The 27,596-nt window shown below is 41.7% G+C and overlaps 1 protein-coding gene across 2 annotated transcripts; it reads left to right on the top strand.

Annotated features, from left to right (window-relative positions):
* The first annotated feature begins 444 nt into the window (after positions 1 to 444).
* LOC121911926 (protein FAM53B-like) lies at positions 445 to 26,709 on the top strand. 2 transcript variants are annotated; one of them, XM_042433882.1, is made up of 6 exons: positions 445 to 614; positions 11,390 to 11,671; positions 15,312 to 15,366; positions 15,620 to 15,664; positions 17,376 to 18,253; positions 25,479 to 26,709. In XM_042433882.1, the coding sequence occupies exons 2-6, from the start codon at positions 11,591 to 11,593 to the stop codon at positions 25,830 to 25,832; spliced, it is 1,413 nt and encodes a 470-aa protein (XP_042289816.1). In that variant the 5' UTR covers positions 445 to 614; positions 11,390 to 11,590; the 3' UTR covers positions 25,833 to 26,709. The 2 variants fall into 2 exon arrangements, with proteins under 2 accessions (XP_042289816.1, XP_042289817.1); XM_042433883.1 differs by lacking the exon at positions 15,620 to 15,664 and having other exon boundaries at positions 447 to 614.
* Positions 26,710 to 27,596: the final 887 nt, after the last annotated feature.

Raw genomic sequence — 27,596 nt, 5'->3', positions numbered from 1 at the left:
TACTTGTATTTTTTACATTGTAAAATTGTAATGTATTCATTTTTACATTGCTGTATTGATACTTTTACTTAAGTTAAAAGGATCTTTTAAAAGTACTTCTTTCAACACTGCCGTGAAGTCAACACCTATTTGCTTCATTAACGTCAATGAAAAGCATCGTAATACAAAGTAGCACATGAGTATTGTAAATGCCTGAGGGTGGACGATCGTAGAGGGACGTACCAACTCGGCAGGGGTGGGGGTGTTCGCTGTAAATAAATCTTCAACCGTTGTGTAATCACACATTTCGGAGTTTTGTAGTTTTTAAACTATTAATCACAGCATTTGTGTCGTGTTGTATATTAACCTTGCATTCCTGTCGATCAACAAGTTTGCCAGTCGCCCACCTTTCTCCTCTCCTCCCCCCGTCGACGTGGTTTATCTGCGAGCGGATATTGTTACAATCAAACGCTGAAGGCTGAAAGCAGCAGCGAGCTCTCAGCTGCTCGCAGTCCTGCTCAGTCTGGCGCTGGCGACGCTGAACTGGCGGCTGCAACTGCGAGAAACTTCTGAGATTTCTCCTCTCTCCTCTTTGTTGAAGATGACCTAACTTCGAAAGAGCCTCTGCTGGCCAGGTAGTTGATATTTCTTACTGCGTTAGGGCATGCATCATCATCTGCTTCTTCTTAACACCGCTCCGAAGTTGACTTTCTGTCTGCTCATGCTGGGGTTTCGTCTGATATTGAAACATTACATGACAACATTGTTAGGTTACTTAGGGGGCCACAAATCAGAAAAAATAAGTTGTCTATTTTTTTGTTGAAAAATTGCATTTGTTTTTTCATTCATGCCCTGCTCCCATAAGAAAAAAAAACAGAATTGCCATAAAGAGCTGCAGCTTTTGTGGATGTCACGTTAGTAACTTCAGATTAGTTTGCAGGACTAAATCAGCAGCTGTGGGATTTACAAGTGAGCACCAGTATCTGAATCTGCCAGGCCAACCTGTTGCTCCACTAAAAGACTAGAGGGTTGCACACACACTCACACAGACACAAAAAACTCCCCTCCATCTATCAGCCGTGTGGTAATAATCAAGCTGCTGTCAAATATAATACCTATAGCTGGAGAGGCAGCTTGGTTAATTTGCAGCTCACATTGACACAGTTTCTCACCACAACCTATGAGAAGAGAATGAGATAGGTCTGAATGCTCTGAGTAATAACGCCTGGGTGCATATCTCTCACCAATCTCTACCACACATTTAGGTTTTTGTTTCCTCTTAAGATAGTGATCTGTAATTACTAAATTATCTGTTTTTCTGAGAGTAGTTTATCAGTGGGTGTGTTTTTTTTGTTTTTTGTCTTTTTTGCTGAAGAGGTTGAAACTATGAATCACTTTGTTCTTCCTCTGTTTTCAGTGCAAAGATATAAGACAGCATCCTTTGAGTCAAATCAAAACATACGCTTTGTTATAGTCTGTTGTTATGACTGCGTATGTGACCACTTATAGTAAATTTATATGTTGTTACACACTTATGAAAGTGAGCACACCAATAAGAAATAATATATAAGAGCTTAAATATGGAAAAAATATTTTATTATTAAGTAAATAAAGTCAATTCTCTTCTTAAAATATCTATTAACTTGTGGATGCATTGGTGGCTATGTGTCTTAATTACAGGTCAGAGGTCGAGCTCATTTTGCAACTACTTTATTGCCCTGTTAGTTCAGAATGAAAGCCAAAAAACTCAGTGACAGCAGTGCACTAAAACTGGTTATTTGTCATTGTTGTTTCCTTTCCTATTGTGGGTTAGGAAGTCACAGTTGGCACTAACGTTTTGTCCTTTTCTAATATTGCACGACAGCCGGGTTATCTTTGTGGACACCATAAACAGAATACCATGAAGAACTGGTTTGGTATCAGGGTACCCTAATTGGAAAATACCTGGAAATGTTTCTCATTGGCACCGTAACACTTTGCTGTCCTTGACTCACTGAGATGGCCTAAAACAGGAAATGTCAGTAGCTTTCTCAAGAATCCTGCTCAGAATATAAACGCTCTCATAAATGTAAGGTGCAGTTGAAGTTCAGGTTTGAAATGAAGCGGAGAGTCAAGGCAAAGATTTAATCGCGTGTCAGCTCTAGTGTCTAATTACAAAGGGGATGTTGATAAGGGTGCTTCACAAATACTGGTTAGCTTCAGAGGAAACTTGTTCTGAGCATTTTTCATATGGGAAGATTATGATGACTAAACCTTGCTTTGATTTCTAAAATAAACCACTATTGCTTTTATCGTACCTTTTCATTTTATCTGACAAGGACGAGGTTGAAATGTTTCTATAGTGGTGCCAATATGGTACCCAAGTTTCAGTTCAGTTTTACAAGTACAAAAGTACTTCTTTGATATCTTTCCTTGAAGAATACAAACATGTTGATTATTTTATTCTGCAAAATGAGCCAAAGTTTAAATGCATCTGTGTTAAATGCTGTCTTGAGACAAACTAGTCAAACAAAAACTTTGAGGAAATACACTCAAAAATGATCTAAATGATGATTTATGTCGGGAAATATCTGATTACTGAACAAATAAACAAGCACTCAGATATTTTTTGATATATTTGATCTGTACTACCAAAAGAGGTTTGATATTCAGCCCTATATCTGACAAAAGAGGAAGAAGAAAACCACATATTCTCATCACTTTCTGCTTTACCTCAGTTGCTGGTAATCACTTTATGGTTTTAAACGTTTTAGTGAGGCACAACTTGATGCACTGAAGTTGTAGTTGGCATTGTTAGCCTGTAAACTTGTTTTGGACATAGTATAGCCATAATTTATGGAAGTAATTAAGGCTGGTGGGTTTCGCTCTGTGCTCCAGTGTGTGCTTAAGACGCACGCATTTGCAACGTCTTTGTGTTCCAGGCAAAAGGCCCTATTAGAGCTCCATTCTGTCAGAGGGCAGCTGTGTGCCTGTGTGCTGAGCAAGCCACTGGTCCATTCTCTGTCTGTGTGTACAACTCTCGCTCAGTCCACACACTGACGCACATGCTGCCACTTTCCCCCCCCCCTGTCAGTTTCTCTCTTTTTTTTTTTTGTTTTTCTGTGTATTTCAGTCTAACCTTTTTCCTGTTTTTTTTTTGCTGTTATTGTGTCATTTGTCTTTCTATTCCTCTAATACTGTGGCTCTCTTTCTTTCACTCGTTCTCTGGCCCGAGGCATTATGCAAAAACTACCAGAAAAGGATTGTTAGCCATGCCTGTCTGTGCCTCCATGCTACTCTCTATTCATTTCAGAAGCTTCCCTTTCTTCTCTGTGACCTGCAGTCATAACTACTGCTGCTACAGAAACACTGAAACTCATACCACTTGGCTTCAGGGAGTGGAAAACAAATACCATGGTTATTTCACTTTGTTAGTATATTTGTTTCAGTGCTTTTATTTCTCATTGTGTATATTCCTTCCTCATTAACATGATAGATTTGTAAGTCTGGCGTCTCGACGCCCACAGAGCCAAAGACCTGCAGCTGAAAAGAAAAGAAAAGAGGCATTCTCACATACACCAGAGAAGCACTCCCCCAACCCCCCAAGACAGGCACCAGACTCTACTTAGAGATGAAAAGCATTCTGGGATGCAATAGGAATGCTCCCATCAACATGTCTCACTGTGGTGTTTCTATGTAGTGATAGTGAGGACTTCAAAAAAGAAGTTGTCCCTGGTGTTGCTTTTTGACTCTCAAATGAGCGACTCCTACCCTGGGGGTCTTAGTCTTATCTCCATCTGAAAAAAGAGAAAGCACCTCATTTGCATAGATTTGTTAGTCAGAGTTAGTTTAATTTTTTTTATATAATATCCAGTGTCTGATGGTATTAAAGTGTCGCATGCAAAAGGGTTGTGCGTGTGCATGCCCTCTACTCATCTGGAAAACCTATAGTCAAGATGAGCTAATGTTTTGTCTTCTGTTATGAATGACAGTGGTTTGCATTCTTCCGTTTATTTTCCTCAGTTGCTCTGGATTGGCTTCCTCTCTTTAAATGTCAGCCATTACATAGCTCCTGTCTGAATCATGCGTTGTGCAGACAACTTCTCTGTAGATCAAGGCTTTTTAAGCAACCCCCCAAATGCAGCCATAGAAAAAAGAGAAATGAAAGCTCCTGTTAGTGTTTGTAACAGATGGCCTAATTTGATGTATTTTTAGAACCTGTTGTCAACAATTGTGACAAATCTTGGGCATTCTGCTTTGCCTGCAAGGTATAGCACTTCTTACAGTTAACCACAATGGATTTTCCTCATACAAACCTGACACTTAATGTGTTACATCCTCCAAAGGTGGCTTTTTCTGTGCAAGCCTAGGCTTGAGGACAGAGCCAGTGTATCCGGACAATCCTGCTTGCACAAAGTAGGCCAATTATCATGGTGACATCATGTGTCATAAGTCCCGACTGTAGGCCTCTGTGGTATATTCCAATTTGCTGTAGTTGGGTTTGAGTTTGTCAGCATGTTTTACATACACCTGCAGGTCATCCCAAACAACAGCGCAAGACTGAAAACCAGCAGGCAACAAGATTTGCAATAAATTAGCTTACTGGCAGTAGATCAGCCAATTTATTGCCAAAGATCAGGCAGCGAACACATCGACATCTAAGAAGTATTGGAATATTGAAGCTGAAGCCAATGTTTAATAAGTGACATAATAGACAATATTTCAACTTGCAGCAAGATGGATACAAAAAACAGTCCTGCTGTTTCTACTTTCTTGTTCTCCAGAATATGGACCTTATTACCACACACTGATAAAATGTGCTTTAGTCTTTCAGCAGAGTTGATCAAATCACACACGCTGCTCACAATTCAATTTGATAGAATTTGATTAAATTACATTATTCTGAGTATAAATGTAAAACATAAAAAAAAACAACTAATCTGATCAGTCTTAAATAATAAAACCTATTCAAACCTTACACTTAAGCACAAGTTAACACTGATGGTACACTTTTCCTGATTCAGTTTACTTTCTCAAATCAATGCATCACCATGCATCTTTTTTTTTTTTTTATACCCCTATTACACACGATGCTGAGCAGTCAAAGGGTCCATATGGTGAGCTGAGCCCCCTCATGAATGAATGAATGGAGCGATGGAATGCTGCTCAGTTTTCTTTCTGACATTCTCCCACCCATACACACTCTTAACTCTCTCTCACCCATAGTACACCTCCACAACGTGAACGTGGTGTTACATAACTGCCACGATATCTCTTTATTGCTTGTTGATTGCCAGTGACAATCTGTACAACATCACTTGCTTACACAACATAGGAGTGGTCCCCCCTTATAGAGCTGAGCAATTGCAGGGGATTGCTGGCCAGTGCTGGAGGCTCCCATGTAATGTATCCCTGATGGATTAGGGCTGTGGTTAGTGTGCACAGAACAGAACAGGCACTCATGGATAATGGAAGAAACCACAGACGGAAAGGCAAGGATTGATAGGAGGGGGTAGTGTAATTAGTGGGGTACCTGATGTATGGAGAGTCATGGCATGTGAGGGTCACTCTTGGGGGCAAGAGGCCCCATACCTTCCTTTACTCAAACTGAAACACCTGATCCTACGCCTGTCAAGCTTCTTAAGATTTCAGTTAACTAAGTCCTGGTCTGAGACACGGGGGTCGACCCCAAATAAGTTTCAGACTGCGTAGAGGAGCCGTATTGTGTTTGCAGGTTGCATGCATGTCACCGTGCAGCAACTTAGTAAACTGACCTTGTTTTCAATAGTCCCGCTTTTTATAACAAGCACATTCACTGATAAAGAAATGATGAGTTGTCCAGTTATTCTTTACTGGCTGGGTGATGTCTGCCTTATTCACATAACCAGTTGTCACTGTTATCCTCTGTTTTGTGTTTGGTTGCTATGGCTACCCATCAAATTCCTAGTACTACTTAGCAACTGTTTTATGAAGTAAGTCAGAGAGAAAATGGACCTGTGACAAAACTTACTAAACTGATTTCACTTCAGTACTTGGTGGTATGACTGGATAATTTGACTCTACTTGTTGAACAGCAGTTTTCTGCTCTTGGATGGTAAATGTAACAATGAAAGATATTTAAGGTTATCTTAAACCCATTACATATAAGGAAACGGTGGGGGCTAGTATAAATGTTAGCATGAAATCATGGTGGGATTTGTTGCACTGCTTTACTGAGCTTTTTCTTTTTTTAAAGCAGGCATTGCCAATAAGGCTTTATATGTGAAGTTAACTTGGTGTCACAGTTCTTTGTGGATGTCACAGGGGGTTTTCTCTCTTCATGTATTTGGTAATGAAGTCAGTGTGCTCCACACCCAATTCAGCAGCAGCATGTGACCACAAGGGAAGCAGAACCCGTGTACTGCAAAGGGAAGTGTGCTTGCATATGCATGTTATGCTAGCGCGTCTCCGTGCCAACTAAACAGTGTGAAGAATGGCAGTATTAACTGGACTTTCAGGTTGATTCTTGAGAAACGGCAATTGAAGCTCTTAAAGCTGTGGTTCCTGTTGCTGTTTTCATTGCAGTGTTGTTGTTATAGGTAGCCGCTCCTATTTTAAAAGTAAAAATGAATCGAATGATCTTTTTAAAATCGCTCATTAAGAAGGGACTTTAAGAGGTACATGGTCACTGTCGTTAGAGAAACGTTTGGGGGAATCCGCGAAAGAAGGCCAGAACCTGCCTACTGACATCGCATAAAGTTTGACTGAATGAGCACTTCATTGTTTATGCACTTCTGAAGATCTAGTGGTGTGATGGTGTGTTGTTTTTGGCCAGTGTTCCCCTGCTACTGGGTACTAGGGTGATGGCCAGAGGATTCAATGGTATGTCTTGACCTCCCTAAGACCATTTTTACGACCTCGGCCTCAGTATAGGAGAGTAGGGTGGCTGTGTGTTCACCCTGAATTAACAATCCACACCGCAGACTTTCACAAAATAATGGGGTCTTACTTTTATTCACCCAGCTTACAAAAACCGTTATTGTGCAAAACTTTTTTAATTAATTAATTTTTTTATTCTGTTTCCTGTGGCCATATCCACTATGTAAAACTGATGTCAACATCCAGTTTCTTGCATCATAAAATATGTTTTAGCAATGCCTGTCAGAGTAAAAAACTGTTCTAGTTCTCAGAAAATCATTCACATGTAACCTTTTTAAAAATAAGAATCTGTTATGCACAAAGATTTTCATTTTCTTCCCTCTTGCAGTGTTTTGTTTTGTTTTTATCAGTATGAAACGAGATGGTTTTTCTCAGCTGCAGCCACCGATCAAAGTCTTGACACCAGACGCGCTCCGCACAAGTATGCAGTAAGCAGAGCCAATTGGTGATGGACACCAAACACCCCGTCACAGAACTTCAGGGGGCCCCAAATAGGCTTCTATTCATCTGCCTGTACAAATCACAGCCTGGGCAAAGAGCCATATTATCTTAGCTGCCCTTTCTAGTGCCCTCCTGAGTCATTGGCTATTGTGAGCCAAGAGCTGCTGTCTGCACCCCGGCATACACAAATCTTACTAGAATTACCATTAGATTTGAGTCCACTATGGAGGTCAAATTTAGCTGCATGAACCTAGAATGTTTTAAAGGCCCCAAACAATATCATCGTTCCAATGTAGTGATGAAGCTTCCTTTCAGTTTAGTCTTGATCAAATGTGATACAACAGCAACGGAATTACAGAGACCAGTGTTGACATAGTCCTGCGAAGCCAGACAATAAATTTTGCGTCACTCCGTCTTGTTTCGCAGGGCTCGTAGACATTTGCTTGGGACAGGCGTTATTACATGTAGGATGTATAAAAAAAATACATGAGTCGCACGTGATCACTTCTCGCTGAGCTGTACACGTATTTTCAAACTGGAAAAACATGTCCTGAAAATGTCATATCTTGTAATTAAACATGAGGGCAGAAGTAGCACATCCAGTTGTAGGCACTGCTTTCTTGAATATCTAAAAAGCCTTGTTTAAATGTTTGTGTATCACATTAAGTATTGGCAGGCAGTGCATCAAAGCATCATTTAAGACACTCCTTGTCGTGTCGTGTTAAAATCGATGCAGTAGAACCTGAAATATCACCGTTTTTATTACACACATTTATCTTCCCGGTCAAAACTTTGTGCTTCATTACCCACAATGCACATCAGCCGCTGACAGTTTGGTTTGAGATCCAGACGTGTTATACTATTAGCGGCTAACGTAGCTTCGAGCCGCTAGCCTCAAGCAGAGAGGAGGATCAGGCTACAGAGATCTGGTAACCTCACTTCTTCCTAACTCCACACCCCTAGACTTATTTTTCATTTTCAAGCGTGTGTTTCAAAGCAACATTGCCACAAGTGACATCACTTTAAGCAACTTATCAGACTTCTTGCAGCTCCCTGTGGAGCCATAAAAGACCGTGTACAACTTTTTTCACATATGCAGAATCAGTGGAGTTCCCCAAACACCAAATAATTAAATAACATTAGAAATGTAAAGCACAATTGGAATTAGTCACACAATTTGACTTTACTATTCATGATCATAGTCTGGGTACTCAATCTTGTAGGTGAGACATTTGTTCTGCTAACTGATCAATTTCTGGATTTTCTGACAGCAAGTCAAACAATAAAAGTGCAAACAGTGAGATGTAGTGATCAAGGAGACTCACTCCGAGCAATAAATATCTGATCCGATCAGTAGACGTTCCACACAAGTGCTCTACAGTTCTCTCCATTAAGCTCTGGTTTCCCCATCATGTGGAGTCGGTTCATTAAGTAAGCAAGGCTCGGGGGTTGAATTCGCACTCGGTTTGCCCTCTCCCATGACCCCACTTGCCAGTCACCGCACACATACACACACACACACACACCCAGTGCAGGTTAGCATATACAGACACACATGTACAGACACAAGTACACATGCACACTCTAATTCACACTGTCGAGTTGCTGTTCTGGCCCTCGCTGAACACGTCACACTTCCTAACTACATCAGTCAAACAGCACACTTTTACACATGACCGTCATGCTCCTCAACTCTTACACTGTCTAACACACACACACACCCTGTTACTTGCCTCGCCCATTACTCAGTGTCAGTCCTAATCAGTAAAGTCATCTGCAAAACTGATCAAGAAGAACATTCCCTTCTCCTCTGACTCCAACACCAGTACCAGCGCCTCTTGCCTGTGGAGGCCCAGTTGTGCTCCACTGACTCTCCGGCATAAATGGAGATAATGGGAGTCATATGCTAGCAGTTGGTTTGGGGCTGGCCTACACGAAACATTTATAGTTGTCATGTAGTCATGGGGCTGGAGAAAAGGGAAAGGATAGAGATGACATAGAGAGTTAACAAGACATGACCAGGCCGGTATAAAATTGCTTTGTCAAATTGCTGCCCATATTTTTCTTTTATGATGTGCCCCTTTTCTGTCTTGACCCACATGCACAAGTTATTGTCCCACAAAACTCCATTAATACCCAGTGCACACTTGCACCCTCCTCTATAAAGCATGTTATATAAGTGCAACAACCCTTACTTAACATAGAACCACATGTTACACAGGCAGGATAACATAATAGGCCTGGAAGATCCATTAGCCTCATGTGTTGCTCCACAGCAGAAAGCTGTCATTAGCCAACAGTTGATTGGGGGATCTGAACCATGCTGCTACTCTCTAATTGGATGCTGTCAGTGTGTTTGGTGGTTGGCTAATGAAGGAGAGAAGCTCAACCCCAAGGTCACTGCAGCTATTCCTGCTTTACTTTCCCCAGATGAAGGATAAAGAAAGCATAACCGAACCTGCCCACGATTCACCTAGCTTTTTCCCGTGTGCTGAAAAGGCTGGGTAGAGCAGACACGACGAGGCATGTTTGTCACAAAACAAAGCATATGCACCAGCTGCCTTAAATATAACTCCCTCCAAGCGTTTTAAGAGTTTGTATTTACTGTAGAAGCTACTGTCTGTTTTTTTACCATCTGCGGGTGCAGGCAGTCGATGAAGCAACCGCGGGTTCATATATGTTCCTTTTCTATTCATGTTTGTTAACCACATCTGTAGTCATGTGATGTATGAATGATGTCTTTTCCAAGATTAGCAAAATGTGTCTGTCTGTTCCACCGTGTTTAGATTCCCATATGTCCTATGTGGATTATGTTAACAAGGAAGCAGTTTAGCATATGGCAGCGTGTTTTGTTTGCAAAGACAGTAGCTTTATAGGCGTGCAGCTATATGGAGAACTGTGTGGTTAAGTTACTGTGTCAGGGTGTTTAAACGCTGAAGAGAAAAATGCAAGTCAGTACTCTTTTTTTTTTTTTTTTTTTTTTTTTTTCAACTATATCAGCAGTGAAATCTTTTTCCAGTAAAATAAATTATCCCTGGGGCTGCTCGACCTCAAGTGTGAACCATTGCTTTAGGCCAGGGAGCAGCAAATTAGATTCAACCATAGGCTGTTTTTTTCAGAATTGTTTATAGGGGCCAATAAGTGCAAGCCTGTATGGTTTTCAATATGTTTTATTTCTTTCAATTCAAGCCATCATTTGTGGGGACTAACAGCAGCTGCTTAACAAAATACTCATCTGGCAAAAAAATGAGTCATATACAGTATGTGGGTCAAGTATTTAACTACAAGACTAGATATGCAATAGGTTGGTTATCAACACACTATAAACAGCGGCCTGCTTCATATGTGATTGAATGAAAGTATTCCTGTTTTAGCTTTAGAAAAAAATGTCAGCAAACCGTTTGACTGCCACCTGTTTGTGAGCTTTTTTGGTCAAATATGCTGAAGCCATGGAATTTGAAGCGTGTATTTGTTTCATTCAAATGAAGTGGTTTACATTATTTATCTGTGTTATTCATCTGAAAACTTAATTGCACTTCATTCCAGCACCGTATGCCGTTGAGACAGCCTGGTGCAGAACAAGGCACAGTGGCTGCATTTTGCATGACTCGCATAGACTTTTTATATGATTAAAAAGTCATATGAACTGGGATTTTAACTAGACATTTTATTTAGATTGCTGTCTTCAGTAGATTCCTTGAAAATAATGTTAAAAACTTTAATGTAAACTCTCAAAGTGAAAACTTGTGCAAACAAATGTTTTTGTTTGAGGGTTGGACTTGGCCCACTGGCAGCTATTTGCCTGCTGCTCCTTTAGGCTATACTCAAACCTGGGCTGCGTTTAGGCCCATCTCTTTGCCCATCTTGTCTGAGAGCCAGACACACCCACAAGCTGGAATCTTTTCTCCTCCAACTTTCGTATGTGTGGATGCAGTGTGGAAAATATCTGTATAGTGGTGTTCTGTTGTGATGAGATACCATGGTGCTCTAAATATAAACTTCAGAAGAATATTGAGTGTCAGTATTCAAATGAGTATTTATGTATTTTTCCCCTCTCTTTCTGCCAACACAGGGATCAGCTGAAGTGTGAGAGACTCTCTCCCAAATCCACCACCACCATCATCAGCACTTGAGGACTGCTCCGCAGATGGGAGGTCACCAACCGGTCATCTGTTTCGCCCAAATGCACTATCTGCCCTCCACCCTTATCTAAGATGGCTGCCCGTGGCCTTCTCCTGCACCTGAACAGACTGGAGCAGAGCTGCGTGTTACCATGGTGATCATCTTCTCGAAAACACTGGAAAAGAAGAAGGGTGTCAATGATGTAAGGTCCAATAACATCGAGAGACGGCTGGTGAGATATAGTCACCCTTTTTGAGTTTCACACAAAGCAAGGTTGTATTGTTCCAGTTGAGGATGTGCAGTGTTTCACATGTTAGTCACTGAAATAAATAGATCAGTGATTATATTAAATTAGTGCTTGACCGCGTGCCACAGATGCCACCTGTTACGTATACTCACTTGCACAATGAGAGTAAGCACACCAAACCACAGTCTAGTAGCCTGACACGATAGTATTATTACTATTTTATCTTACTATTATCTTTAGCTGTCTGAAGTTGTCAGTAATATTACAGGGAAATTAATTTGTTCATTTTAATAGCTGTTTTACCCACAGTCAGATAAAAAGATTCATATCAGCTTAATCTTTCTGGGTTCAGTGCCAATAGTTCCTGGATGTGTTTAGCCTAGCTTAGCAGAAAGGTTGAAAGCAAAGGGATACGGCTAGCCTAACTTAGCTCAGGCAAAATCCTAAAAATGACACATTGTACCAACCCTTAATCATGCTTTACAGCTTGTATTTTGTGTATTTAACATTTTTACAGGAAAAAATATTGTAGTTTAAGAGGGAGTTAGCTTACACATTGCATTTCGCTAACCACTGGACCCACTGCGCATAACATTAGCACCTCAGAAGTGTTGTCCTGTGTGGTTATTTGGTAATGTAAAAATGTTAAATTTAACAGTTTTGGAGTAGCCTACTTGGAAGATATTTCTTTTGGCAGAAAAGTCAGCTAAAATCATGGAATAAAATCATGAGTTGTGCTAGAGTTGAGGCACGCTCCCGTCATCTTGATCATTTGGTGTAAGGTGGTCATAAAACTCAGTCCAAGCTGTCTTAAGTCAGTCTTAAGTCAGTCTTTTTTTATATTGACATTCCAATAAAATCAAACATGTTTAATATTATTCGAAGTTTTTAGTCTCAGCTCATGCAAATGGTGAAGTTCAATGACGTGAACATTGTCAACAACCAATAGGTGCGTTCTCTCCAGCATCAAACGGCAAGCAGCAAACCTGGTAGATAGTGAACATGGCGGGGACTCCAGGGAAGCGCATCCTTGCTGTCCCCATTCTCTCAACCAGGGTCCTGTCCACATTCTGTAGTGTCTTCTCTTTTTCTTTTAGGCTGATTTTTCGAAACAAACTATTGCACACACAAGGGCAGCTGTGGCCAAAAGCTGCTTCTGTTTCTGCTCCGTTGTTCAAACAGTTTTTGTTCTTGTAAATTTCCACCAGGAGCAGGATGGGAAATAATCCCAAAAGGAATCTAGCTGTAGTCTTGCAAATATTGACCCTGCAAGATCCCCAGTCTTTGCAAAATTATGACACATCGACTTTAGATGTGAGGGAGTGTCAGATTTAAGTCTTTTCAAAGTCTTTTCAAAGTCTTCTAGTGTATGGTAGGCATAAGATGTTTTCTCCTGCTTCTAGTCTTTGTACCAAGATAAGCTGAACATACTAAGGACCTACAGACAAATTATTGGAAAAACCTGAATAAATGAGTGGAGAAATGGAACAAATGCAGACGCTTACATAGAGGGTGCAAGGGGTTACTAAATGGTTTGAGGATGAAAATGATGACATGGCCTTGAACACCTGTGGAGGTCTTGAATCAACATGTTATACAGTGCTTTCCACTACAATCATCAAAACACCAAAAGTGGGGATATCTTTTGGAAGAATGGTTTTCACCTCTCCATTAGAGTTGGAGAGACTTGTTCAATCTATGCCAAAAAAGCACTAAAGCAGCTCATGCAGCTTGTGGCCCACAAAGACACTTTATGTTGGATTTTCCTTTAGTTTGTCACCCATCTGTATCTCTGTGCTGGACCCGGATGAAATTGATACACCCTCTTATTTGACTTTGTTTCCAAAAATGTTAGTGTTTCTTTAACACTTAATTTCACCCCCAGCTCCTACTTGTAGCAGCAAGCAATTTTTAATGACATGCAACGTGGTAGTATGCTGCATATCTGGGAGGTCACTCCTGTCACTCCTTTTCTTGTTCAAATACACCTTGGTGTTACTTATCTCACCAATCATTTCTGAGTCCATTTTAATGTTTATCTCAGCACTAAAATCTCACACAGCACAACAGAGCAGAAGGATTGCGTAAAATCTTTAATCTCATCAAAGCTTTCACTCTTCCCACTGTTATCACCCTGCCTCTACATTTTGTCTCCATAAAATCCAAACACTCCCTCAACCTCACAAGTCCAGGAACCATCGAGCTTTTTTATCATGCAGGCCAACAAACCTTGCAAATGTTTTTCCCTTTATGCTCCTAACTTTTTCTCTTTTTATTGACCTTGAAGGCATAAAATTAGGTCCATGTCTTGTCATCACTTGTACACCATTGTAGAGTTTGCCTGGAATCTGTGTCAGTCAGTGTTTAAAGGTTTTGGACAGCTTTGGTCTTACCTTTACCTAGTTCAATATTATCATTTCACCCCTTAGTCAACCATGTGTAAATGAGGTTGTACTAATTGGTTTCATTTCATCATCTTGCAACATAATAGCCTTTATTTTGCAATGGATATCTTGTATCTCAGCAAACATTTTTTTTTGTTGTAGCAATAACCTCAATGTGAGTCAGAGCAACGTATCATGACGTTTTTCCTTTTGTCCTTTGTGCAGACAGTCACCACCCTGTTGTAAGAAATGAACTGTGAGAGAGGGTAGGTGTTTGATGAGAAGATAGGCGTGTGTTGTAGAATGTGTTATATATTCCCTAAAGAACCTTTGTTCTTAATGAAAGGTAGAATGTAAAACAGGTGTGGTGATAAAAGAAGTAGTTAAGTTAAAGTAAAACTGTAATACCTATAGCACAGTTGTCTATTTATACATCCAGCAGATACGGAGCAACATTAACATTCATTCGAAGTCGTGTTTTTTGTCCACCTGATGACACTTACTAGCTGTGTCCAATATTCACTCTCCTTTGAGCTCTGTTTTGCTCTCCACCAACTCCTGGCTCTTAAGCTGCTAAATGCTTTGCTATGTTCACCATCTAGTAACTAACTTTGTCTGGTTGCAGTTTTGGCATAGCCTACAGTGGGTTTAGAGCTTTTTTCCACTGAAAATGGCTGGTTGGAGTGCCTGAAAACATCATTGATGAGAGCGGTGAGAGTGAACCAGAACAGTAAAGTCGTGTGACATAAAACCAAAACAATGAGCTGAAAGACGCTGTAAAGCTCCTTATAGCTGAAGGACTTGGGTGATCATTTTCTATGGGTATGTCTACGAGTGACACCTGGTACAATGTTAATATACAAAATATTAATTACAGCAGCTTTAATTAAACATTTCAAAGTTGTATCTGTATCTATCTATTTTATACGTTCATTATTGGTTTTAAAATTTAAATCTACAAAGTAACTGGTAACTATAGCGTGGTGGATTTATAAAGTGGAAATACTCAACTCAAATGCAAGTACTTAGAACTGTACTTAAGCGCAGTACATGTAGTAAATGTGGTTATTTTCCACTACTGGCTGTGTACGTTGCGGTCCTACAGGGATACTAAACATGCACATGATGAAATTGAGATTGAAATTGTGGACTTGACAGCAAACATGTTGGACTTTTGTTCCTCATTTTTTGTTTTATTTTGTGTGTCCTAACTGTCGGCTCCTTTGTTTGCCTCACTACAGCGTGAGCTCCACACCATGAGTAGAGGAACTACCCTCCTCTCCTGTGGAACTGTGGGTGAGTTATCTCTTTTTATGTATGTTTGATCGGTCCTCTGCATACACTCAACATCTGGACAGTGAGGTGGTTGAGGTTAAAACATACTTTCACAAATACAATAGCAAAATGTGTTTAATCCTTTGATAAGTTGAACTATCAAGGTCAGCGACCCCCCACTACTATAACTGTCTCATTGTCAACCCATCTGTCACATGTCGGTATCTCACTTCTCCCTTTCTCTGCCTGTCACTCATCCCCCTCTCATGATCAGGGTGCACCTGCCTCCACACAACGTTGCACAGCACTCTCATGGGAGGTAACTGTAATTGAATATGCTGTTGCGCATGTCAACAATTTCCCTTTGGCTCTGTTAGTGTCGCAGTAATTACCCCTTGTGTTAAAAGACATGCTTCTGTAAATACAAGCCCCTGCTATTACTCACTGTCCTCTTTTTTTCTTTTTGGGGGGGGGGAGATGTTGTGACGTCACAGGGAGGAGTGTGGCTTTACTGTTTCCACTGTTAATGTTGATGTTAACATTGTCTAGGATGCCTTGTTAGTTCAATCAGCACTTTGTCTCTTGCTTTCAAAGGATGGCCTTTTGAAGTTCATCTCTTTCTCCCTTTGTCAAGTTGTTTTCGTAACATTCCTGTCAGGTCGTCACTGTAGCCCCCGCACATTGTTTATCCACCCAAAACAATGATTTCCATCCACCAGTCTGCAAGAGAGCATGCCAAAATTACAGACAAGAATCCAAAAGGACAGGATTTGGATCGCTAGTGGGGTCTTTTTTGCCAAAAGCGTCAATAGATTCTCAACTTCACCACTTGGCTTAGCAGCTCGAGCCACTATGGCACTTTTACAGTAGGTGTATTATCACCCACAACTGTGTGATAGACTCCTTTGTGCAGATGGTGAGATGGCTGGCACGGCATACTGCTTTCCAAAGCATATCCTGCTAAACACTTGACTAATGGGAGTGATTTTTCCAACTGTTTCACTGGCTGATTCTTATCATACTGTAATAGCTCATGTTTTTTGGAATCAGCATTCTTGCAGGTTCAGGTTTCAAATGGTTAGGAATGTGGATGGAAATATACCCATGTTTGCTTGTTTGCCTGTTGGATACCTTTTTTTAAAAAAAACTGTAGATCACAGGTGTTGGACTGAAGAACAATTGGATTTTGTCAGTCATGCTGAATTTCAATTTTAGCTTTTTGTCTGTCATGAGACAGATACTCGATTTCAAATGCTAAGGGTATGTTAATAAGCTTTGAATTGATTGAGCTCTGCATGTCATCTAGCTGTTCTGTTGTAGAAAAAAAATGTTATCAGACATAGTGATCTTGTGGAGTCATGCTATCTGCCACTGAACCATAGTATATCATAATGATCGCTTCCAAGTTCTTCAGTTGTACAAAACATTGACGTCTTAAAAGTCATGGAGAATTGAATGCCAGTTTTTAAATTCCACTATGCCTGCACAAGGTGATTTCTTTTCATTGCCATGTCAGCTGTGTTTTTTGTTTTTCAGCTTTCAGTACAGTCACACATGAGCAGCTTCAGTGTTATCTCCTCTCAGGCTTAATCTTGTCATTTCAAGCCAGACGACTGATTATTTTTTTAAAAGATGCAAAAAAGCAAATGATTTCCTGTTTGTTTTTTTGCTTAACTGCGTGTAACTTCCCTAAATGACCCAAAAGTGTACAGTTTCGTCTTAGTTAAATACCTCCCTGCTGCAGTTAGCAGACAATAATCTTCCTTTTCTCCTCCAAACATCTTGTCCTTATAGCAGTCATTACCTCTTGCCTGAGGCTTGTTTCTGTTTGTTTGTGTCTTTGTGTCTGTATGGTTAAATACAGCTTCCATCCACATGATTGTTGTTCTTTAGAGAAGGCATTATGTTAATTATAATCCTGTTAACATAATGCATGTTTTGCTTATTATTACTTGTTGCACAGATAGAGACATATAAAGACATCTGATATAGAAGTCAATGAGAGTGGGTATGTGTTTTGAATCTTGCAGAGGCAGATAGGTGGCTGGACCTGGGGCGAAGCTGTGCCATTCAGCAGAGAGCTCCCTGCCAGTCTGGTGGTGCCAGTCTAGAGAGCTTGTGGGATGTGATGCCTGAGCCGGGGAGCCGGCTCTGGGCCAAGGAGCCCGGCAGCGCCACAGCAATCACCAGTCTGATAAGAGATCTCAGCCTCTGTGACGGCAGCATGACTAACTCCCACTTGCACACCATGTCCACCACTGCACATTTCACCACTACAGCCACCAGCCAAGCTCCCACGGCGCCCCCCAGCAAACGCCAGTGTCGCTCCCTGTCGCTCTCTGATGAATTCAGTGGTTTCCGCTCATCTTGGAGGCCCCAAGGTTCCCGAGTGTGGACAACAGTGGAGAAACGACGGTGCCACAGCGGGGGGAGCCTCCGAGGGGGAGGGGGTTTTTCTGGCGGCCATTTCCCCACCATGCAGCGTAGCTCCAGCTTCAGTTTGCCCTCACGCTCTAGCATCCCCACAGATGGAGCCCTGGACCTGCCGTTCTTCAACCAGCGACTGCCTCTCCACCCTCAATTCACTGCCTCTCCAGTCTCCCCTACCTCTCCTTCTGTGCAACATCACCACTCCCGCCATCACCACTTCCTCAGACCTCTCTCCCTCTCCCACGAGCAGATCAGTCTGCCTGAGCTCCAGAGGGAGGAGGCCTCAGAGGCCAGCTCTCCAGACTCCACCCCGGAATTGGGGAGACGAGCTGGCCAGAAAGCCGGGGGCACAAGGTGTCTGTCTCGGAGCAGGTCCCAGCCCTGTGTTCTAAACGACAAAAAGATCGGTATGAAGCGCAGGAGACCAGAGGACGCCCAGGAACCGCGGCCCTCCCTGGACCTGGCAAAGATGACTCAGGTTAGTTGAAAATGTAGAACACATGTTGAGACAGATAAGCATACACACACACACACACACACACACACACACACACACACATATATTCATTTCAATACGCGTTGCTATAATTTGGCAAATTTCAGAGTTTAGTATCACTTTTGTCTGCTGATTAAGCATAAATCAGCATCATCTTATTCCTAATCTTGCTTTAATGCTGCAAAATGCCCTTGATTGCATTTAGTTAAATCCTGGACCAAACACACTTACCACACAGACAAATGCCTTTTTGTTCTTGGACCAAGGGGAAGTTCAAGAGCTCTCCGAACATAACTTGGCCTGTCTGTCTCTGAGTCTGATCAGGGACTGGATTAAATCAAGCTGAATTAAGTTTTCTGGGTCATCGGTCCGAGGCTACAGGGCTAAGTGATCTCAGGCCTCCCTCCCTGCAGCTCAGGGAGTGGTGCTTGCTAAAGGAGCATTCCTCATGTTCGGTCACGCTGCCTAGCGCCACGCTCTAGCAAGCCCGGCTCCGGTTATCATTTCATTCACTATGTTGGGTAAACAGCCCATCCAAAGGTTGGACCCCCTCATCGTTCATTTGCTTCCTCTCTTCGACTCTTTTTTCATTCGCTGTGATGCTTCATCCCTTTCTTGTTCCCTCTATCTACTACCAGACAGTTAGAGCAACCAAAGGTGATTAATAGTGGGGATATTTGGATGCATATTTGGATCGCTTGCTCCACGATAAGAGCCTGTCTTATGTAAGGTCAAGGGAAGCAGTGGATCAGCTGGAGCTTATAAATGACCCCTGGACAAACCCAAAATAGAACTGAAGAAGTATTTCAATGACTTACTGTTTTGATGCTTGGCAGTGCTCTGATGTTTTAACGGAGACCAGAGAGATCTTGATTTGATTCACTCATCACGTCCTGCTGCCTTTTATATGTTTGAATGATCTTGAAATTCTGCATAGAAGCTGCCATCGGTCTCACCACTAATTGCAGCCACTGATACCAAAGCTGAACTTGTGCTCAAACACGATGTCATGAGTCAGAATTCGGATAATAGACCACGTCCTGTATCCTCTTACAATACGCTAAAATCTTCACGGAAACATTGTCCATTTCCTGTTCTCTTAATAGAAAGTACCATCAATTTATCCCTGTACCCTCCCTTCCTTTTCCCAAAGGTTTGTGTTCCCAGCAAGTCACCCTCAGGACCTAGCCAGAGTTGGATCAACAAGGCTTTGGTAATGGAGCCTAGTGAGCATGTTTCCTCTAGTCATGCCAGCTGCTAAGAAGGGAAAATCAAGCACGTTGGATCGCACATATTCTCACAGATACACAAACACATACACAGACACACACAGTCAGTCTTACGTTACCTCTGGGTGCAGGAATGCACCTCGGCAGCAGATTGGAGGCCATTCTTTCTTAGATTTCTCAGGGATTAAAAAGCAGAGCCATCGTTTCTCATCTTTTTTTTTTTTTTTCAGTTCAACATTTTTTTTTTTTTTTTTTTGTTTTTGAACCGACGTGCATGATTTCATGTGCTCAGCAGTGTTGAAAGGAGTCAGGTCGTGCAGGTTAGATGGGTCATTTCAGATCAACTGTAACCATGTTGATTTTTCTCTCTCTCTTTTGTGCCCGGAGTGTGGAAAGAAAGCAGCAACATAATACATACAGTATTATTTAGAACACATGAACTCTCTCACTTCTCTTTTTCCTAATCTCCTGTGTCATCACTGTTAACGTTCCTCAGACTTAGCTTGATGTATGTCTTTTTGTCATTTAACCAGTTCAGGTTCCCAGGAAACTAAACAAGCAGAGTTGTACTATTTTACGCTAAATTAAATAACCCGAAATGCCCAGAAGCACCCAGTGAAGATTCACATAAGCTGTCTTATAGTTTAATGATGTGGTTTGTCTTGTCGAGAGCCTAGGGAAAACTAGTAGCTGGCAAGCTGTCTGGAAAAGGAAGTGATAATGTAGAATCATTGGGCTGGTTACAACCTGTGCCTGTTCTAGTGAAGAAAGAACATGAAAATTATCGTCAGGGTTAGGAACACGTGAGATTTTACTGCCTCTTTTGGGAATTTGTTACTTTCTGTGATTTGTGGGAGGGATTGTACCCGCAGTTAAAGATGTCAGAATCACATCACATTTCTTGTACTTGACTTGGGTTTTACTTCAGCTTGTTCTTGTGCAGAAGCTTCATGGGTGTACTGACCACTGAGAGTCTGTGTGATTTAAATGACCCTCTTTCTCTTTTTCTCTGGCTACACACACACTCACACACACACACACATACACACTGCCTCCCAGGAGGTGGGTGGATCTCAACACTGAAAAGGATTCTCACTCAGCCCTGCCTTAAGTGTAAATCAACAGTTATTACTTCTTTTCACACCTACACACACTAATCAACACACTGTCTCCATTTTATAGGCGTGTGGATGAGTAATACGGTCTAAAGTCCAAGTAATGAAAAACAAAAGTATGTTTTTCGTCACAGCAGATTTGCAGATTGCCCAATGCCAATCATCTGTACCCGGAGGAGCGTCTGTCATCAGAGTATGTAGATGTTCAATCTTTTAATTTGATGACTATCCTCATGCAACAGACTGTTGTACAATCTGAAGGAGTTTCGGGGGTTGTGGAGGTTCAACATGTAACAAGTCCCCGGTGTGTGTTGTCAGTGGAACATGGTGTAATTTGGCCTTTAGATTCTTCAGCCATGTCAATGAAGGCGGGTGTGAATTCTGGGGATGCATGTCATGCTAATCGGTTATAGCTCGACTACCGTAGGGATTTACGTTCGACCACCCCCAAAATTCTTTGGATATCCTCCCTGTCGGCTGTGTATGTCAGTTCACTCCTCTGTCTGTTGCCTTGTTTTTATCCCTGGTTGCCCTCCCACCTTGGCCCTTCATTGTTTTTTCCAAGAAATAGTGGGTGTGGAGAGCTGTCAGTCGGGGAATGTTATCTCTTTATTCTAGGTCACTTAATGAATGATTGTTGACGCAGCTCACACTTTTGAGGAAACTGCCCAGTCAGTGGCATTTAGATTGTTTTATGTCTGTGTTGCTTTTATTGCCCCACTTGACAACTTCAGATTGGGCTTAAAGAAAAACGACTATGGCTATTTTTAGCTTAGCTGTGTTAGCAACAGAAGTGGTAAAAGGAGGCGTGTTGAGCGAAAGTTTGAATGTGTGTATGTGCGCGAGTGCCTGTGCATTCAGGGGAGAAATAGCAGGGGGAAGAAAGGGGGTATTATTTCTGTAGGGAAGCTGGCAGACAAACTCTCCTCTATTAATATCTTCTTGCTGGCTTATGTTCGAGCTGCTCTGCTCTTCCCCTCCTCTCTCCATCTCACTCCATTCCTGGGATGGCAGGCATGGTGATCATAGCTGAGCGGCAAGCCCCACAGGCTTGTAGGAACACCTAGCTAGGTGGGCGTCTTGAGTGCCATGCTCGCTGTGTATAATGACATGCTGTGACTTGTCCAAGAGGTTCTTTGCGTTAAGACATCACCAAACAACTTTGTGCAGTCACCCATTTTACCTCTGCATGTTAAGCCTCTGCTCTAGTTTAACATATCTATTTTTTTTTTAATCTTATTTCCAGCCATTTGCGAAATCTGCCATGCTTTCTTTCTGCGGTACAGCGACTACCAGACAAATGCAAAAAACCAAAGCAGAGGTGTTGGTTGACACACAGACAGACAGCAACAAAGATAATTGATGCAGAGGTGTGCAAGTATGCAGTCTGGTTGTCAGGAATGAGTTAAATGTTCTTTTCTTTGCTTGCACCTCTGCCCTCTCCTTTGTTTTACTGTTGGAAGTCTGTTTGCCTGTCTTCCTCAGAGCAGTGTGTCTCTGGATGTTGTTTAACTGACCTCATTTCAGCTCGAAGCTAATCCAAAGAAATATACTTATTTTTTGTATCTGTAAATAGACTGTATAGTTAAGTAACTGCTTGTGTGTTTTTTTTTTTTGATTGTGTTCACCTCTCTCTCTGTGCTTTTTTGTGTGTTTCTAGTCAAGTGCACAGCAGGACCTCTGCCATAGTAGTTAGCCGGGTGTTGTTAGTTGTTTGCCTTAATTATCAGGCGGATATTTGCCTAACCTCTTGGTTTGTGCTTGTGCTTCTCCCACAGAAGCTGCCTCTCGATACTGTAATGTAGATAAGGCTTTTACAGTGGAAGTTCTGATTGTGTTGATCATGGTTGGGAACAATTCATAATGTGTAGCAGCTTATTGGTAATGTGTATAAAATTGTATTTTATTTTATGGCTTTTAGTGTGTGAACAAAAATTAAAAAAAGAAAAAGCAGTGATGGATCTCATGTTACAACTTTTGATTATATCATAACCCATTTATCATATTATTGCCAGCATTTTTTCAGCAATAGCCCTTCTATGAATTTGCATTCTGTCATTGCCTCTTTGTTTGATTGTTAGTAGCAGTCTGCCTTTCCCATAAAATCTCACGTACTGGATGTGATGTGTAAACAAAAAATGTTAATGTTGACAAAACAACATTCAATCATGAGTTAAATATCATCATGTCAGACGACATTGTTGATCGACTTCTTTTTTTTAAAACAATGTGACAACATGAATCCTGTCAGTCCTCGGGTTAATTGGCTGTATAGTAAACATTAAGTTGTCTTTTTTTTCTGTTGCATTTCTGGCGTAGTAGCCATTCAGGGCGTGTTTGCTTCCCCCAGTGTCTTTACATGTGTCTTTTTGAACAGATATCTTTGATCTCTATTATTGAAGCGTACTAACCAAATCAACCAGAACTTAAAACTAAAAGGAGCACTTCACCAATTCTACACATGAAGTTCAGTTGAGTTGCCATGAGGAGTATCTGTGGAAACAGCTATAGATTGTCCTCTGTGGCTCCGGAGGAGTTTTCTCAAAGTAACCCTGATGATGTCATCAATCTTTTACAGAAAGCCTTTGTTTCAGACAGGCGATGTGGGATTTGAAAGGAGTGGGCAGTAAGAAGGCAGGCTGTGCCACACAGCCTACCTCTACCTGAGCAGCGTGGGTGCGTGACTGAACTACTGTGTCTCACACGTGCGGTGTCCATTCACTCGCTGTTACTGCCAGCTCTATCTTTCTACATAGAGTTTGACTTTGATAATGGTCATCAATAATAAAGTGTTTCATATCATTTCATTATGAATTTCATTTATATTTAGTTTAGACTGAAAAAGGTTAAGAAGCATGTGCTTAGTTGTGAAAAATAAATAATATGTGAGGTGAAAGTGGCTTTCTTTCTGACGGACATTGTGGGGTCTGGTTTGGGCTACTTCTGTGTGAACCACATACACTCCTCACACAGGACTGTTTCTTTTATTGATTATTCTGCCAGTTAAAGACTCGCTGTCACCGCTCCAAGTGAGGAAAATCCCTCCACGATGACGCCAAGTTCCTCAAACGAGCCAAACACACTCCGACTAAGAAACCCCCAAATCCAACTGTCAGGAGTGAAACTTACAACAAATAAGGAAAATAACGACACCAAATCTCAGTCTGGAAGCAGGCAAAACAACAGGCAGGAGTCCCAGTTTGAACAAGGAGGGTTTAAAATGCTATCCAGTTGCATTATGGGAAATGTAGGATCCACTTGACTCATACTAATGATTAAAAGTAAGGATAGCTTAGCCTGTTTTGCTTCGATTTTGAACATTCTTTCAAAAATCTGTTTATTGAGAGTCCCCTGACTTTATGGAAGTGCAATACTGAATCGCTGGAGTACCTCTTTAAGGATTACAACTTTAAATTTAAGTTCATTAGTTTAGTCTGTAAATTACTAAAGAAAGTAACCTACCCAACTCCTGGTTATGGCAGTGGGTCATGTGAGACATGACAGCATGAGTGCTGAGTATATGGATTGTGTGTCTGTGTGTGTATAGATGTATTCCATCTGGGTGGGGGTATGCTCAAGTAAAAAAAAAAAAAAAAAAAACAACCCACAGGCAAAGCTGGGTACATGGGCAGAAATCTAACACCGCTCCCCCCTGACCTTCCACCACGCCCACCCTAATCCCACTCAGCCTCAGTAGATTTTATAGAAAGCATATTGCAGAGAAGCTGCCTCTGCCCCTCCTTCCTCTCTTCCTTTCGTCTCCTCCTCTGCTGTGATAATTAGTAGTGGGGTAATACTGGGGGTTGAACGGAGAGAGCAAGGTCTCAGGAATCCCCTTTTCCACTCCAGTGGGGTAACTACAGCAAAGGCCTCCCACCTCTCGATCACCTCAAGCGGTTGCAGGATCCTGTGTTTGTGCAAAATACACGTAAAGTTAATCCAGCAAATGTTAGCAAACCATTAACTCAGACAGCCAAAATCTTGTGTTGTAGTTTCTTTTGGACCATGATAAATCAGGGCAGGAAAAAAAAAAGCGAGCCTACTAAAGTGAGACTTAAGAAAGGGAGACTCCCAGTTCATTGTAACAGGAAAAGCAATGTCCTAACACATGCTAGGGAACATTAGAGGTGTCCGTCATGTAAGCTGAGGCTCTATAGAGAAAACCTCATCTCTATTCACCTCCATGCCTCCAACATCTGCTGCTGGGGCACTCCAGAGATCATTAACCCCTTCAATGCGCCGCACGGCTGCCTTTCTTTGCTGCAGAGAGGAATTCAGGTTGGAAAGAGAATTTTAAAAGCGAATCAGGATACGACTTCTTGGTAAATGAAATGTCTTTAAGGTCAAGAGTTGAGAGCAAAAACCCCGAGCACATGCACATCACACATACACTGACACCTCCAAGAGCACAGAACCACAAAACATTGCAACAACTGTGAATAACAATGGCTTAACAAGAAATGTTCTCCACTACATAGTGTTGGGTTCTCTGTCATGACGCGTGTTTCACAGTGATAAATACGCCGCGAGCAAAGAGAGAAACAAAATGCCTTTTTGTGGTTTGCAACTCAGAAGGTTTAAGATTCCATGTACATTCTTCGATGGCTTGTGTGTGTGCTTTGCGTGTTTACATGTTCATATGCCGTCAATGAAAGGGAAGACCAGCTTTTGGCTGCCCAAACTGAAACCCAAACCCAAATTGACATTCTGGAAAACCCTTAGCTTGAATTCCCCCTGATAAACCGTCCCAACTTTTTTACAGCCTCATTAGAGTGAACCTAGAATGTGAACATGAGGTGTACAAAACTTAATTTATGTAACTCTAACTCTTTTTTTTCCCTGTTTCCTGTGTCTCCTCTATAGAAACTTCCGACTTTTCAGAGCTTGAGCTGCCCTGGATTCTCATCCACCGACGGCTGCCAATCAAGCCTGCCCCCTCCCTCCTCTGAGACTACCGACCAACCAGATTCAGACTTCACCGCTGTGTCCGATCTGCGACTGGAGTCACGGCAGGAAGTGATAGGCAACGAAGAGGAAGAGGATTCCTCCTACGAGGAACTGGATAGCAACTCGACTTGTAGCGTGGACTCGCGGCCCGGGTCCCCTGTAGGTGATGTGTGCGGTAAACGCACCCTCTGGAAGGGTGATTGTGGGACACAGAGGGACATTTTCCAGCTGGGAGGTGAGCTGGATCTTGACCAGATTGAAAGAAACTGAACATTTTATAGGAGATTTTAAAAGACTGTGTCTTGACTGTTGTCGAAAGTTAAAGGATATCGGTGATGTATCAAAAGATGGTTATTAAGAAGGGCTTTGAGGAAAAAGAGTGGAGGAGTGTTTCATCAACTTTGAAAGGGAAAGATGTTAGAAAGACAAAGAAAGTGATAAAGAAGATAAAGGATTAAGTATGTTGTTAATTGCTGGTTTCTTAGTGACACATTTGCCTTGAATATTCTTACTGTTTGAATCAAAAAGCAGTAACCTTAGTTGTTTTTCATTGGGTATTCAGCTTAACTCAGGAGTGGGAAAGTGAGGGTTAGTCTTAAGAAAACCTCCCAGCCCCCCCACTGTCTGTCAACCTGATGACCTTTCCAAAGTCAGCTAACCTTAGCTTTGTAGTACTGTAGCAGTAGCTGGGCTGTCCTGTATTTAGCCCAAGTTTGTTTTTCAGAGAAAGTGGGGTGAAACAGGGAGAGGTAAACAACAGGAAGAAGCACATACTTACCCTTGACGTTTCTCTTCATCTTTTGTGCACACACACGAAACTCTGAATTTGCTGAATGTAGGCTCAATAAGCTTTAAGAGGAGTTCGGGGGGGGGAAAAAAGACAGTGCCTTCTTTTGGCTGCTTGCTCTCCTCGGTTCTCTTCAAGAAAGTAGCCTCAATCGAAGCCACCTTTTCTGAGCTGTTTTTTGTAGTTTCTTTAATATGCAAATTGTATATTTGAATTAAACACTGAATCTCTCAAGTTTTCAGTTCTAATATCAATGTATATTTTTCTAAGTAACTGTTTTTTATGAGCTGTTTGTGAAGGAGCAAGAGTACAAGGCCTTTCTTCTAACAGAATGGACATGAAATAAATTTACAACTGGCACTCGTATGTCTTGTTTGAATTTCAATTTATCAGCAGATGCTTTGTACTTTAAACAAGGTGATTGTGAAATGCAGGTTATGCTTTGACAGATCAAAAGTCTGAATAAGCTGCAAAGTTTCCAGAATTTCTTCAGAAGTTGCACTCGCTCTCCCACACTCACTTCCTGCATCACATTTCAGAGCAGTTTCGCTAAAGCTTACTCATCCACACTTCATTGTTTAAATGTTCATTTTGATGTCCTTTGTTTATGGAGCATTTTAATATGCTCTATTCCTTGATGAATACAGGGAGTTAGGTAAACATCTGTGTAATGCCCTTATGTTGTCCAACACCCCCAAACAAAATGCAGGAAGTCTAGACATGGAATATCCCTGGTCAGTAACCCTAGCAGTGACCAAAGGAGGTGATGTCAGGAGAAATTGTCCCAGGACCTGTGAAGCAGACAGACAGACACGTCGACCGGGCAAGTTTGTTCCTCCCTGGGATTTCCTATCATGTCTCTCTTATGTCTGTCCAAGCAGCTGAAACGAACTCAAAGCACCTGCCACCTTTTTTTTTTTTTTTATAAGACCTATTTCTATAGCGCTCTCTCTCTCTTTAGCACTGAAAGGCTTGTGTCCTCATTATCATCGGCCTCCGGGAAGGCTGATCGCCGAAATAAAACGTCAGGACAGATTGTTTTTCCAACACGGGGAGGAAAGCCTGCAACACACTGTTTACATCCAAAACAGGATGTTCCAGCCAGTTGCAGCTTTTCCTTCGAGCATGGCCTTGAAGGAGGGTGTACTGCGACATCTCAACCCTGAGGTGTTGGCTTACACAAACACACACCCAGACACATACAAACACACTCTCATTCAAAGGCCCTGAAATAGATACTGAGTGTG

This window comes from Thunnus maccoyii, chromosome 14 (assembly GCF_910596095.1).
Source record: "Thunnus maccoyii chromosome 14, fThuMac1.1, whole genome shotgun sequence".
Taxonomy (NCBI): Eukaryota; Metazoa; Chordata; class Actinopteri; order Scombriformes; family Scombridae; genus Thunnus; species Thunnus maccoyii.
This window is presented reverse-complemented; position numbering and strand designations above follow the sequence as displayed.